Genomic DNA, 13,601 nt, shown 5'->3' on the forward strand with positions numbered 1-13,601 from the left:
ACATGCCTACATGGTTAAACCCACACTGCGTGCATGTTACATCTAATGCAATCTGATTAAAACACAGATCATATTTCGTTCTAGACGTTTGGACGCGAAGGTAGAAATCGGTGAATTGTTTTATTACTAAATGGAATACGGCATAATTGTGTGTATGGTGGTGTAAATGAAACCTTTACATATCGATATAATTTTCCGATAAAGGCTGTGAGTTCACCGAGTATCGCATCGCTGGTATAATATAAGGACATAGGGTCATTTTCAAGATTGAAAATAAAATGGCGGGCACAGGACTCCGAAATCTCACACTACATGGAAACAGGAAAGTAAGCAAGTCGAAATCTAAGACTCGACTACTGTAGGCCTACTACATAGATCAGAGTATCAATAGAGAGATAATAGCTGTCCCCAACTTTGTCTGTAGCTGTAACCGCGATTGGGCAAGAAAGTGATGAAATTTAAATTTTCGTTTACATGATAACACGCGGGTGTACGATTTAAATGGGTATTGATAGTGGAATAGTGTATAGTATCCATTCCAAGGGCCACTATTCTGTGTTGGAAAATAATATGTTCAGGCTTGTTAGTGTTGATATTAGTTTGCAACAAGATGGTGTCACTTTACCTTAAAAAAAATGTTCTAGAATTTAATTTGCAGAAGGAAAAAAGTTAATATTGGGAGCTCATTATGTCGCACCTTTCAGTGATTGTATCGACCGAGCGAATATTCACTGTTGATCAGTGTGCACTACCAATCTGTTTCACAGAGAATTACGAGTCGCGACCAAGCAAATATTCACTGCGGATCAGTGTGGTGCACTACATGTGGTGTAGGCCATCGAAACGTCATTGATCGAAACTGAAAAAAAAAACCCAAACGAAACGAAATATAGATCTGTATTTTAATCAGATTGTATGTAAATGTATTATTTTCTGTGGTTGCTTGTACAATTTAAACTGAACTGTTGTTGAAATTATGGATTAAATGTAGGCCTACCAGGGCAGCGACATATTATATCTCTTTTTCAGTAATTTTCGACATAGTTTACATACACACCATTTGAGTACATTTAACCCTAGATTCTTCTTATGTAGTAGTAGAATGACATACATGCTTTTGCAAAGTTTTAAAGAATTGTCTGCACAGTAACAGAACCATACGAATTTCCCTGCAATAGAAATGTAGCCAGATGTTATTTCAACATTACCATCTTTACTATAACATGGCGTGATTATTTAAATAACACCTTTACAGATGTTGATTAAAAGTTTACATTGAACCATGGTGGTAAGTTGAAAAAAGCACGGCGTCACAAATACACAAAACGTGCAGTTTTCACTAAAATTTCTTCTCATACCTTGTTATTCGTATACATAATACAGGAAGCCTCACCCTAAATAGATTCTAAACTGCGGGGAAATAGTGACCAACTGTTTAAAGTGTACGGAACAATTTAAAAATTAAAAATGATTGTTTAAATCTATTTTGTAATTATTTGAGGATTCCTTTTGACCCCCCCCCCCCCCCACCAAAACTCAAAGACATAAAACTGAATTCAAATATATAACAAGAAATGTGACGACCATCCGCCGGATCCCTTCACTTAATTTAATGGATGACTTACAATGGCCATATTTGTGTCTTGCCCGTATACTTGTCATGTGGGTTCCGAGATATTATGTTGTGCGGATGGCTCGTGTGTGACCTTTGAACGCCAATTAGAAGTTCGATTCTAAAAACCAAAGTTACACACTAAGCTAAATTCACAGAAGAAAATGTAGAACAGTTGCTCTCTACAGTTGTGAAAATATCTTTAATAAAAGGTACACGTAGGTTTGCAATGTGGACAAGAATTTAAACATGTCACCAACAGAAAGATATGGTTGAAAGACTATAATAACAATTTTAATTTCTATATTATTAACTATGACTGTAGTAACTACAGTATTAACATCTGGCTTTCACTTTATATAGTTTAAATAAAAAAAATATACCAATCAATACAAAGCGTTCATATTCTATGTATCATGATGTATCATAGTGTACTAAATATATTTCAAAGAGAAATTATTACTATGGCCGATAAACTTGAATGACTAAACCTCTTTGAAAAGGGTATAAAACATCTAATGTATATTTAATTAATGTGTTCCTTTGTTTTGTGAAGTGGGTATCTGTCTTTAACTAAAGGTCCACAGATGGATGCTTATTGTGTGTTCCACTATCGACAATTTAAGCCAAAAAACGAAATTAAAATTCACACTGACTTCCACTTAAAATTTAAGTATGTCACCAATCTCGTAATAACACTGTATTAGGCATGTATTAAAACTAAACCGCCCTAAGCGATATCAACATTCAAAACAGTTTGTGCTTAGCGGATTTCATATGACTGTATCGAAAATCGAATTGATTGACACGTTTTTAATACCAAAAACAGTAATGTAAATTCGGATTGACCTCAAATTTTGCAACCAATCTACACGGAAATAACTCAAATCACATCAATTTGCAAACGACCATTTGTCGTTAAACATACATATATAATTAAACTGCAATTATCACAAATATGTAAGAATAGGGCATATCCGTACTGTAAATATACAATGCAAAGAATAAATATAGCATTTAAACTCTTGTAAGGTCACTTTAATGTAATCTGGCTCAACATTTTATACGAAAATTCACCTTTCGCTATATTTATAGACGAGGTAGTCAGATTTTCCATTTAGTGTTTTATGTTTAAATTGTGCTTTTATTTTTACAGATAATGTGTAAAGAAGGCGGCGTCTTTCATCGTTGGCCTTCAATTTGTTGCTTATTCATAATAAAATGGATTGAATGGAGAAAACTAAGTATTGTGGATGACACCTTTTAAACGGAACTCATAAAGTCATCTTTTGAGTGACAGTCAAGTAATTGATGTCAGTTGTTAGTAGCTGAGATCATCGTCTCTACAGCTGACACAGTGGCATGTGATATACTTTGTCTACAGGTACGTACACTAAAAACATAGATATTATTATACATGTACTTATATAATTTATTGATTTATGGAAATATACCAGTTTGATTATGCATATGCGAGTGGTAGGTAAATCGATATTGACATATATATATATATATTTAAAAGGCGTCCACGTATCTTTAATTTGTACTTTAGTTGTCCATATGGAAACTTAATTCAAGTTACCTTATATATACGACATGTTTCAAATTCTCAGATATGACACATATAATAGAATAATGGCTGCAATGATTATTTGAACGTGTAAAAAATGTTTCAAAATTACATTTACAAACGGATTTTCATATTTTGTCCCTAATCACATCTCTGAACTTAGCTATAAAAAGAGTTCTGAACATGAATTCTGTGCACATTGTGGGACTCAGAGGACGAACCCGATCGATATTCAGCGTTATTCTCCTAGACCCTTGTAGATGCGATATAGGCTACAGTTTTAGACGGATTCTTTTCAAATTTAGTGCGAAGCATTGTGGTAATGAGAGGACGAACCCTATCGATATTCAACGCTCTACGACGCTCCGTTCCGGAGTTATCATTCTATGCTGAAATCCTTGTGAACGCGAATAGAGGCTACATCTTTTAACGCAATTTGTTTGTAAGCATTAGGGTCATGAGAGAATGAACCTTGTCGATTTTCATATTTTCACAACTTTCCGCTCCGGAGTAATCCCCCACGATATATGCTACGGTATTTAACAGATTTTTTTTTTCGAATATGGTTTGAAGCATTCAAACGTGACTTTCCATTTGAGAGTTAGCCCCCCCCCCCCCCCTTGCCGGAAACCTTGTGAACGCGGTATATGCTACGGTATGTTTTTAATTTGGTTTGAAGCATTCAAACGTGACTTTTCGTTTCAGAGTTATCCCCCTTTGTCGAAAACCATGTGATCGCGGTAGAGGTTAAAGTATTAGGTGGATTTTTTTTCAGATTTGTGAATCATTGTGGTCATGAAAGGACAAACCCTATGTATATTTCGTTCCGGAGTTATTTCCCTTTGCCGAAAACCTTGTGAAAAAGATAATCTGTAGTTTTAAACGGATATTTTTCAAATTCGATTGGAAGCATTGGGGTCATTAGAGGATAAACCCTTTTGATTCTCAGCGTTCCGCGACATTTTGTTACGAAGTCATCCCCCTTTTCCTAAAACATTGCGACACGATACAGGCAATACTTTTTTTTTTTACAGATTTCTTTCAAATTTGGTCGGAAGCATTGGGGTCATGAGAGAATGAACCCTATCGTTATTAAGCGTTCTGCGACTTTCCGGAATCATTCCCTCTTATGCGAAATACCTCGTAAACGCAATAAAAGCTATAGTTTTTGTAGATCTTTTACATGTTCGGTCTGAATTATTGGGGTCATCGATCCCTATCGATACTCATAATCCGCAGCCTTATACCCCTTTTGCTGAAAAAAATTGTGAGGGCAATAGCGGCTATGGGGTTTTCAATGGGGTCATAAGATGATGGACCCTACATAGATTAGAATTCTTCAAGGATCCTAGATCCTTATCAAATTTGCTCAACTTCCAAGTTTTCCTTTCGGATAGGCTGCAATTGAGACAAAGCTGCTGCGTGGGCGTATTCCACGCTTTGTATGGCTATCATTATATAAGATTAGTTCGACTTCTATATTTCATAATCACTGTCTACCCCACCTACCCCCTCTGGTTACTTTTTTACGAATACCCGGATACCACGTTAACGTTAGCTAAATACGAGTATCTGCCAATCAGAGGTACCAATTCCCCTTTTCACACATCCCTACACGTAGTCTCGATTGCTCACTTTAAAACTGAGAATGTCCAAAGAGCCGTGCCCTTTTATTAAAAGGGTTATGATGTTAATGAAGTGTATTACGTCATTATATAGCGGAAATGACGAGGATGTGAAGCCATTATAATGTAATATAAATTATAAGAGTTATAATATACATGTACTGTAGTAACAGATAAATGTCGTCTACATGTTCAACGAGAAAATATTATAGACATAATTCATACATACTGTAAAGATAATTAACATCTCACCTCTTGCACCAGCTGTTTGGTTACGCTCTTACGCTTTGCTTGTTTTAGCTTTATTCTTTACATTCTTTTACCAGTTGTAGTGAGATTAAAACCATGACAATGTGGATTGACAGTGATTATATACACGTGGCTAGATATGGTAGTGTATCACATACTGGTTTATTAAGAAACCATTCCTCTACCAAGTTAGAAGACCTCAAACCTAAAAACAGATTACCAGATGTAGATATACTATTACCTATAACGTATATCAGGAATATTGTTTATAATTTAGCGGTGAGATTTTCCCCTATCTTCTATTAAATTCCATCTAATGTGCTTTGGCCAAATGAAATGAAATGAATTGGGGTTTAACGTCCTACTGTTCTGTTCTGCTCTGAACTGGGCTAATGAAGACGGGTGCTTTGTCCGCCCAATCTTAGTCGTCGTGTGGAAATAAACATATATGCACGGTATATGCACCCCCTTCACTTAGCCCCCTGTATTGTTGCGATGAATTTTGAAAGAATAATCAGCGTTTAAGAAGCAGTCTTTATTTTTTTGTTTTCTGACCGGTAGGATTTCTGTTCAAATGTTGAAAAATTAAATTCGGCTGACCCAACTTTGTTCTTTAAAAACGAAATTGATAATTGTATTTGTTTATATTTTCAGAGAAACAATTTAGAGATGGACAAAAGAAAGATGGTCAGTTTGTTGTGTCTTGTTTTCCAAACCTCGGGATTAATTTTAACTATGAGATATTCTCGAACAATCCAGGCAGAAAGTAACAGTTATTTATCATCAACCGTGATTGTTGTATCTGAAATAATTAAACTAATATCATGTATTATTGTTATAATACTTACGGACATAAGGTATGTCTACTCTAATCATATCCACAAATATTAAAATTATTTATAGACACATAGTCTTCATCGAATCACAATTATCAAGGGTTCTTTTACGTGCACGTCAGTGTGTACACGGGGCCGCGGTTGTTCGTGCCCTCCGAACGACAAGACACAATGCCCTCTGTCCTACACACTTGACAAGAGGAAACCATGCTGAACCTTTTTATCGAGCCAGCACCTAACTCACTGGCCATCGTGGCCCCCGTTGGTGACGTATCTATTTAGTTTGCAGTTTTCATATGGAACCAACTCGGTTTCCCTTGTCAGTGGTGTAGAACGTAAGGCCTGACAAAGAGTGTCATCTTTATTTCTCTGTATTGTCCTATTGTTAATATAGTAATGTTATATATTACAGACCCTGGTATACTATAGTAATGTTAATATAGTAATGTTATATATTACAGACCCTGGTATACTATGCAGTCGGAAGTATTACATGAATCAAATGAACTAATAAAGTTAGCTGTACCTGCTGGTTTATATACATTACAGAATAATCTACAGTTTGTTGCTGTATTTAATCTAGATGCTGCTACATTTCAGGTATTATTACATACTGGTGGTCAAGGTCAGTGTCCACGTATTGGTCTGTACATAACATAGGGTGTAAAAAGTTGTTATGTATATAGGATGTCAAAGAATTGGTCTATACACAGGGTGTTAATTAGCTACGAGAACGTAGCTAAAAACGTTGAGATATACTAATGTGCTTGTTTTTAGCTACGATTGGGTGCCTTTAGTTCCAAGTGGCAAACTCAATTTCTTTATTAATTCATGTAACATCTTAAAAATAAGTTAATTTTATACTATTATGACCAATAAAACTTACAGAGGCCAATGTAGTGGCACAACTATATGCCTAACTCCAAATATTCGCGTTTAAATCAATGGGGCGTTGTTTTTTATCCGACATACACCGTCATAGATCTCCCGTTAAAAAAATGGCGTTCCTAGTAACGACTCGATTTTAAATACGATGATTTATACCCGTTTCTGGTAGGATTATATGCTTAGGAAAACTTATGGGGTTTGCACTACATGGTGTCAGTATTTCCTACAGGCCCCCCAAAATTCTGTATAATACTATAGAATTTCATCCTATAGAAACTGGAATAGCCACCCATCGCCCAACCCTCTAGAATGTTCTATAGAAAGTTACACTGGTAATCATAGGCGTACGAGCTGGGCTGGGGGGGCGCCCCCCCCCCCATTTTGGGCACCAAATGCTGGGAAAATTTTTGCACACAATTGTACTTTGTAAAAGTTGTATAAAAAAAGATATTGTGTTCTTGAATGTGTCCAATTTAACAGCGAATTTATTATTATTATGTAACATACTAAGAACCTAACTACATTTTTTGGGCCCCAACCACCACCGCCACCCCACCCCCAGTCAAAAATTTCCCCGTACGCCTATGCTGGTAATCTATGACTTTTTGCTATGGGTATACTTGTGTGACAGCCGACTTATGCATCGTTAAAACGATAACGGAGCCCAACACCTCCGTTAAATATACTATTCAAAAAAAGTAGGGGATATTTGATTTTTAAGTGTTATTAAAGTCACCTAATGAAACTGACGAAGAAACAAATGACAAAATGAAATGAAGTTCACATTCATCGATTTATTCCAAATGATCGTTAGACTAAGTAAGGCACAGACTGACCATTATAAGGGTAAAATGATACCCGGGGTCAAACAGCAAAGTTACCACAGCATCACAACCAAGTCAGTAACGGGTAAATCCTCCTCTGTTTGCCAAACAAGCAATGATCCGACGTGGCATACTCCTAATGAGACGTCTAAGGTCATTTTGGTCCAGATTGTCCCATTCCTGTTGCAACGCAGCAGCAAGTTCTTGGACATTGGCAGGACGTTGTTGACGTTGACGTAACCTCTGTCCAAGCATGTCCCAGACATGCTCGATGGGGGAGAGGTCGGGACTCAGTGCTGGCCAAGGTAATGTGGTGATGTTCTGTTGTTGGAGGTAACCTGTAACGATCCTGGCCCTGTGACATCTTGCGTTGTCATCCTGGAAGATGAAACGGCGGCCATGACGTCGTGCGAACGGCACAACATGGACTGCCAAGATGTTGTCCCGGTAGTACTGGCCTGTAACACGCCCTGCAACAACATGTAAAGCCGTTCTTCCAGCAACAGTGATGCCTCCCCACACCATAACAGAACCACCCCCAAATCGATCATGTCTGATGACGTTAACGTCTTGGAAGCGCTCGTTTCGACGACGCCACACCCTCCTACGTCTGTCCAAAAAATCAACAGTGAACCTTGACTCATCTGAAAACATCACATTGCTCCAGCGTCTATTATCCAAGTGTTGACGATCCCTACACCAACGACGTCTTGCCTGAATGTGATGATCTCTCAAACAAGGGATCACGCGAGGACGTCGGGCGCGAAGGTGACCCCTATGCAGTCGATTCCGAATCGTCTGGCCACTCACTCTCACACCAGTGTCTGTTTGAAGACGAGCGCTGATCTGATTTGCTGTGATGACACGATTTCTCAAGGCCAAGGTACGGATAAATCGATCCTGGGCTTGAGTTGTCGCCCTTGGTCGACCTGAGCGTGGTCTGTCCTGTACAGATTGTGTATCACGGTATCTGGACCATAGCCTGCTTATGGCAGACTGAGAAACATTCATCGTCCGCGCCACAACCGCCTGTGTTGTGCCGATCTGTAGCATGCCAAGGGCACGTAACCTTTCATTTTGGGTAAGCCGACGCATATCAAAATTTGTTTTCTGGTCACTAAAACAATTAAACTGATGTTTCCACCCTGGAATTCAATGCCACAATGACTGTAACATTCAAAGTCAGAGTCGTGCAAATCTTGGGTTGGACCCCCATGATGATCCCAAGCATCATCTGCATTCCATGCGGTAGCTATTGGTGCGTTTGGGCGTCACATGTAACTGGAAATGTTTCTTCTGTTAGGTTCTATAGTGACTTTTTTCGTAGTCATTTGCATATTTTAGTATTATGCCCCCAAAATCAAATATCCCCTACTTTTTTTGAATAGTATATAACGGCAAGTTAACGACATGTTAAAGTTAACGGGGTTTCCAGTCAACAGACTTTCTCTCCATTAAAGATAACGATCCATGAACTCCATGTTAACGAGTCGTTAAAAGTTAACGGAGTTTTGAACAACTGGTCCGAGGTTTGTGCATATTAGGCTAATGGCCATTGGTATGGATATAGGCGATCAACGTATTGGCATGTATTATAAGGTCCATGGTATTGGTTAATACATAATACCTGGTCAACGTATTGGTTAATACTTAATACCTGGTCAACGTATTGGTCTTTATATAGAAGGCCAATGTCATGGCCGATAGGCCTATAGGAGAGGGAGCCGTGTTGGCTCAATGAGTAAGACGTTGGCTCGCTACTCTAGAGGCCACGTGTTCGATCCCGGTGTTGGCCGAGAAAGTTCATCGGGTTTTCCGACGTGGTTCCCCCTTGTCAGTGATGCAGGTCAGAGGGCACGGTAACTGAGAAGGGACAACGCATAGTCGTTCGGATATTCTGATAAACAGAGTTCCCGTGTACACATTGACATGCACGTAAAGCATGGAATTCGATATAAGAGTATAGGCCATAGCGCCGCTGTCCGCGGGTAAGATTTCCCTCATAGCACACCGTATGGCATATGCCCGTCTTCATATGCCCAGTCGGCGCAGAACAGTCGGACGTTAAACCCCATTACATTTCATTTCATGTTGAGACCAACCTAGGGTAATATTCTGCGAGGATAATGTTTTATCAGAGAAGTAATGATCTTCATTCCATGACTTATATTTATAATAATAATGTACTAAACAGCGTTACTGGCGTGATGTATTATTACAAACAAATATCATTATTTAAAGAGATGTTTTCTATTTAAACAGGTGACATATCAATTAAAGATATTAACTACAGCTTTATTTTCTGTTGTATTTTTGAGTCGACGATTAACGAGAAGAAAATGGATATCATTAATTATATTAACATTAGGCATATCATTAGTACAGGCAGGTATTTACAATCAGTCCACAGGTACAGTTTGTTATTTACACATTTGTCATAGAGATAAAATCAAGGGTTGTTTTGTTTAAATCGTTTGTCCGGGCAACTAGTTTTCTGATGCCGTCAATTTTATCTCAGTCTTTTAGGGGTTTTCTTAAAACACTTATTGGAGATTACAAGCCTATATTTAAACTATAATTTAGAAAATATTTTAGGTGCATTGTGTGGAAGGTAAGCCCATCCACTCACTGAAGAGATATACATGTATAGTGTCCTAGCACTATTCGTAAAAGTCTTGTTTTTTTTTTAAAATAACAGCTTACATTCGTGCTAAAAAAAGTTATTGGGCGACCGGGTGGTTTAACCTTAGCTGTTGGTCGTAAGGCTTGATATCAGCGCAAGTATTGTCACCCAACGAACTAAGTAGGTTTTCTCCAGATACTCTGTTTTGCTCCCACCTTTGAGTCCTAAAATGGACTGCTTAGTGTCGGGTGGGTGTTAAACTGTTAAACTCCATTTCTCTCATTTCACGCTGTTACTAAAATGAAATATATTGGTTTTTCTTTTTTTATATTTTAGCTCTCTAAATTAAAAAGTTGCATAGCTGATAACGACCCTGCTTGTAATAACAGTGACGTTTCTGTTGGTGAAAACAGTGACAGATCGGCTTTTATTGGTCTGTTGGCCGTACTAGTAATGTGTCTGAGCAGCGGATTTGCTGGAGTGTATTTTGAAAAAATATTAAAAAGCTCCAAACAATCACTTTGGACAAGAAATATACAGTTAGGTAATGATGTTTAAACGCAATATAATATGTGTTATAATTTACAGTATGGAACATTCTCTTGAAATATTGAGTATTATATACGAAAGCCCAGAAGGGTCATTCCAAATTTCAAATGCCAAATTCATGTCTTACCAATAAAATAGCAAATTGGCAGCCCCCCTCAATTAAACAAATTAGAATTTGAATAAATTGTAATTTTACACAACTAATTAGTGCTAGTTTACCTATCTGATGCCTGGGTCTACGGAAGCTCAGAAGGCTCATTCGAAATTCCAAATGCGATCGTATAATGTGGTCGTATATTGTCGTCGCCCCCGTCCGCCCGCCTGTTCGTCCGGCGTCCACAATTACTTGTGGACTCTCTAGAGGCTAAAGTTAATATCCGATTAGTGTTTAAGGTCATGAAATGAAGAAGGCTATTGATTTTCAGCGATTTCCGATAATTACTGCCAGAGTTATGGCCCTTGATCACTTCAAAATATCTTGTGGATGCTCTAGAGGCTAAAGATAATATCCGATTGATTTTAAATTTTTACACAGTGTTTAAGGTCATGAGACGAAGAATCTATTGATTTTCAACTATTTCCGATTATTACTGCCAGAGTTATGGCCCTTGAACACTTCAAAAAATCTTATGGACTCTAGAGGCTAAAGTTAACATCCGAAATGGCGTCGGAAAAGAAGAGTTTTGATTAGTTTTTTGAAAGTTTCAATGTTCATCACGGCTCTAATTTCGCATGGCAGTCCATTCCATAAGATAGGGGCATATCGTGAAAAGATTCGGTCACCGTAAAATGTATTGTTCGCCCGACCTTTGGGGTAGGCAAGTGATGGTGCTTGGGTAAAACGGGTGGCTTTTTGTGGGCGCCTGATGTCGACGAGTTTGCAGAGATATGACGGTGCCATATCGTTCACAATCTTAAATATAGATAGTAACACTTTGAACTCAATACGTTCAACTACTGGGAGCCAATGTAATCTGAACAAAACGGGTGAGATAGACTCACGTTTTCTGGTTCTAGTAACCAAACTCGCAGCAGAATTTTGTAGACTTTGCAACTTTTTCAACTGAGTTTTGCCAAGGTTATGATACAAACTGTTACAGTAGTCCAATCTCGATGTTACTTGGGCATGTAGTCAGACATAAAAATTGGCTATGACCAAATATAGAAATATACAATAATAACAAATGATGGTAATCAAATAAAGACACATTATATCAAGCATTATATTAGCTATGATATATTTTCTATGTATCATCTGTACATACCTAGTATTATATTAGCTATTATATAAGGCGTATGTTATATATTTCAGCTGTGCTTAGTATTATATTATAGTATTCCTAGTAATTTATTTTATATATTCCATCTGTACCTGGTATTATAATTTATGTATTCAGAAATTCCTAGTATTATATTTTATATATTTCAGCTCTACCTAGTGTTGTATTTAGGTATAATTATATTATATATTTCAGCTGTACCCAGTATTATATTAGGTATGATAGGTGTAATATATGTTGACGGTAGTAACATTATAGAGAAAGGGTTTTTTCAGGGTTATACAACAATTACATGGTTTATTGTATTGCAACAGGTAGGAAACATATTTTATCGATGCCAAAAATAAAATATAGACTTATACATTTTCAACAACAGTAATACACTATATAATGTGAAGACATTTTTCAAATCTCCAGCATTCTTTTGAAGTATTTAATCTAGATAAAAACATTCTGAAATGCTATCTTTGTATTAAAATCTCCAATAACACTTGGCACTTTCAATAAAAGTCTCTGCTCAAAACATTTGATTAACGGTACTATTAGAAGCCACAGCCCAGAGGACAATTTGCTTCTCTTCACATCTGCGCACATCCATCCCACATCCCAATATCATTTCCTAGATAGCAAACCACTAAATAAACAGTGTGCAATATTTTTATTTCCAGGCATATTTAGGTTTAGTTATATCTGTGGTTATAAAATACGCTGATAATATAGTAAAAGGGTTTGCAGCAGCTATATCTATTATATTCTCTAGTTTAGTGACTGTTATCTTCCTACATGATTTAATACTTACCAGGTATGTATATATAAATATATATTGGCTACCCTACCATGTATTAAGGAAAAAATATTCTCAACTTTTATTTAAAAACAGCCATTTCTTATCTTGGAGTTTGTCCGTTAAAAGACAAAATCCAAGATGCGACATTGCAGAAATGTTGAATAGCCATTGTATCTTAATCATGAGATAGAAGTATAACATGTTATAATATAACATAATGTTGATATACAATAACTAATTATCTACCTAGTCTGTTTTATAATATCTATTTTAAAGTAAAGTGCAAGACAATATCTATATATCTAATTGAGTTCCCTTACATATAAGAACAATATCCCAAATTTTATATTTTTCAGTTGGTTTTTTATTGGAACCTTTTTAGTTTTATTGTCTACAGTTATGTATAGTGTTCATAGTTCCAGTTATTCTACAAGATCTCAAATATCTGTTAAAACAGTGTGAAATATGTGATAGAGAGTCAGTGGAGTATTGTATATAATTGTAAATATTTTAAATAAATTATCTAATGAACTAAAGCCCTGTTTTTATGTTTAAGAAGGTATGTAAAATACGTTTGATCCTGAAATCTCGGAGGCTTCAAATGTAATATGGATGTTGTATAAGTAATTATATATAATGCATCATAAACGTGCAACCCAAGCTTGATAATGACTAGAGAAGCCTAGTCGAAACGTCGCTCAGTAAAAAGCAGTAATTGTATTCCATAGAATTGTGACCTGTATATTCCAGTTCAATTA

At 36.8% G+C, this 13,601-nt stretch overlaps 1 protein-coding gene across 2 annotated transcripts; it reads left to right on the forward strand.

Moving 5' to 3' along the window:
* The first annotated feature begins 51 nt into the window (after positions 1–51).
* On the forward strand, positions 52–13,373 carry LOC126818886 (UDP-N-acetylglucosamine transporter). Of its 2 annotated transcripts, none has more exons than XM_050546524.2 (10): positions 52–1,288; positions 2,769–2,996; positions 5,134–5,335; positions 5,711–5,913; positions 6,354–6,492; positions 9,867–9,989; positions 10,564–10,771; positions 12,252–12,370; positions 12,725–12,858; positions 13,200–13,373. In XM_050546524.2, exons 3-10 carry the CDS (start codon positions 5,153–5,155, stop codon positions 13,303–13,305), a joined length of 1,215 nt encoding a protein of 404 aa, XP_050402481.1. In that variant the 5' UTR covers positions 52–1,288; positions 2,769–2,996; positions 5,134–5,152; the 3' UTR covers positions 13,306–13,373. The 2 variants fall into 2 exon arrangements, with proteins under 2 accessions (XP_050402481.1, XP_050402482.1); XM_050546525.2 differs by having other exon boundaries at positions 52–987.
* The last annotated feature ends 228 nt before the right edge of the window (positions 13,374–13,601 follow it).

Source organism: Patella vulgata, chromosome 4 (genome assembly GCF_932274485.2).
Source record: "Patella vulgata chromosome 4, xgPatVulg1.2, whole genome shotgun sequence".
NCBI lineage: Eukaryota > Metazoa > Mollusca > Gastropoda > Patellidae > Patella > Patella vulgata.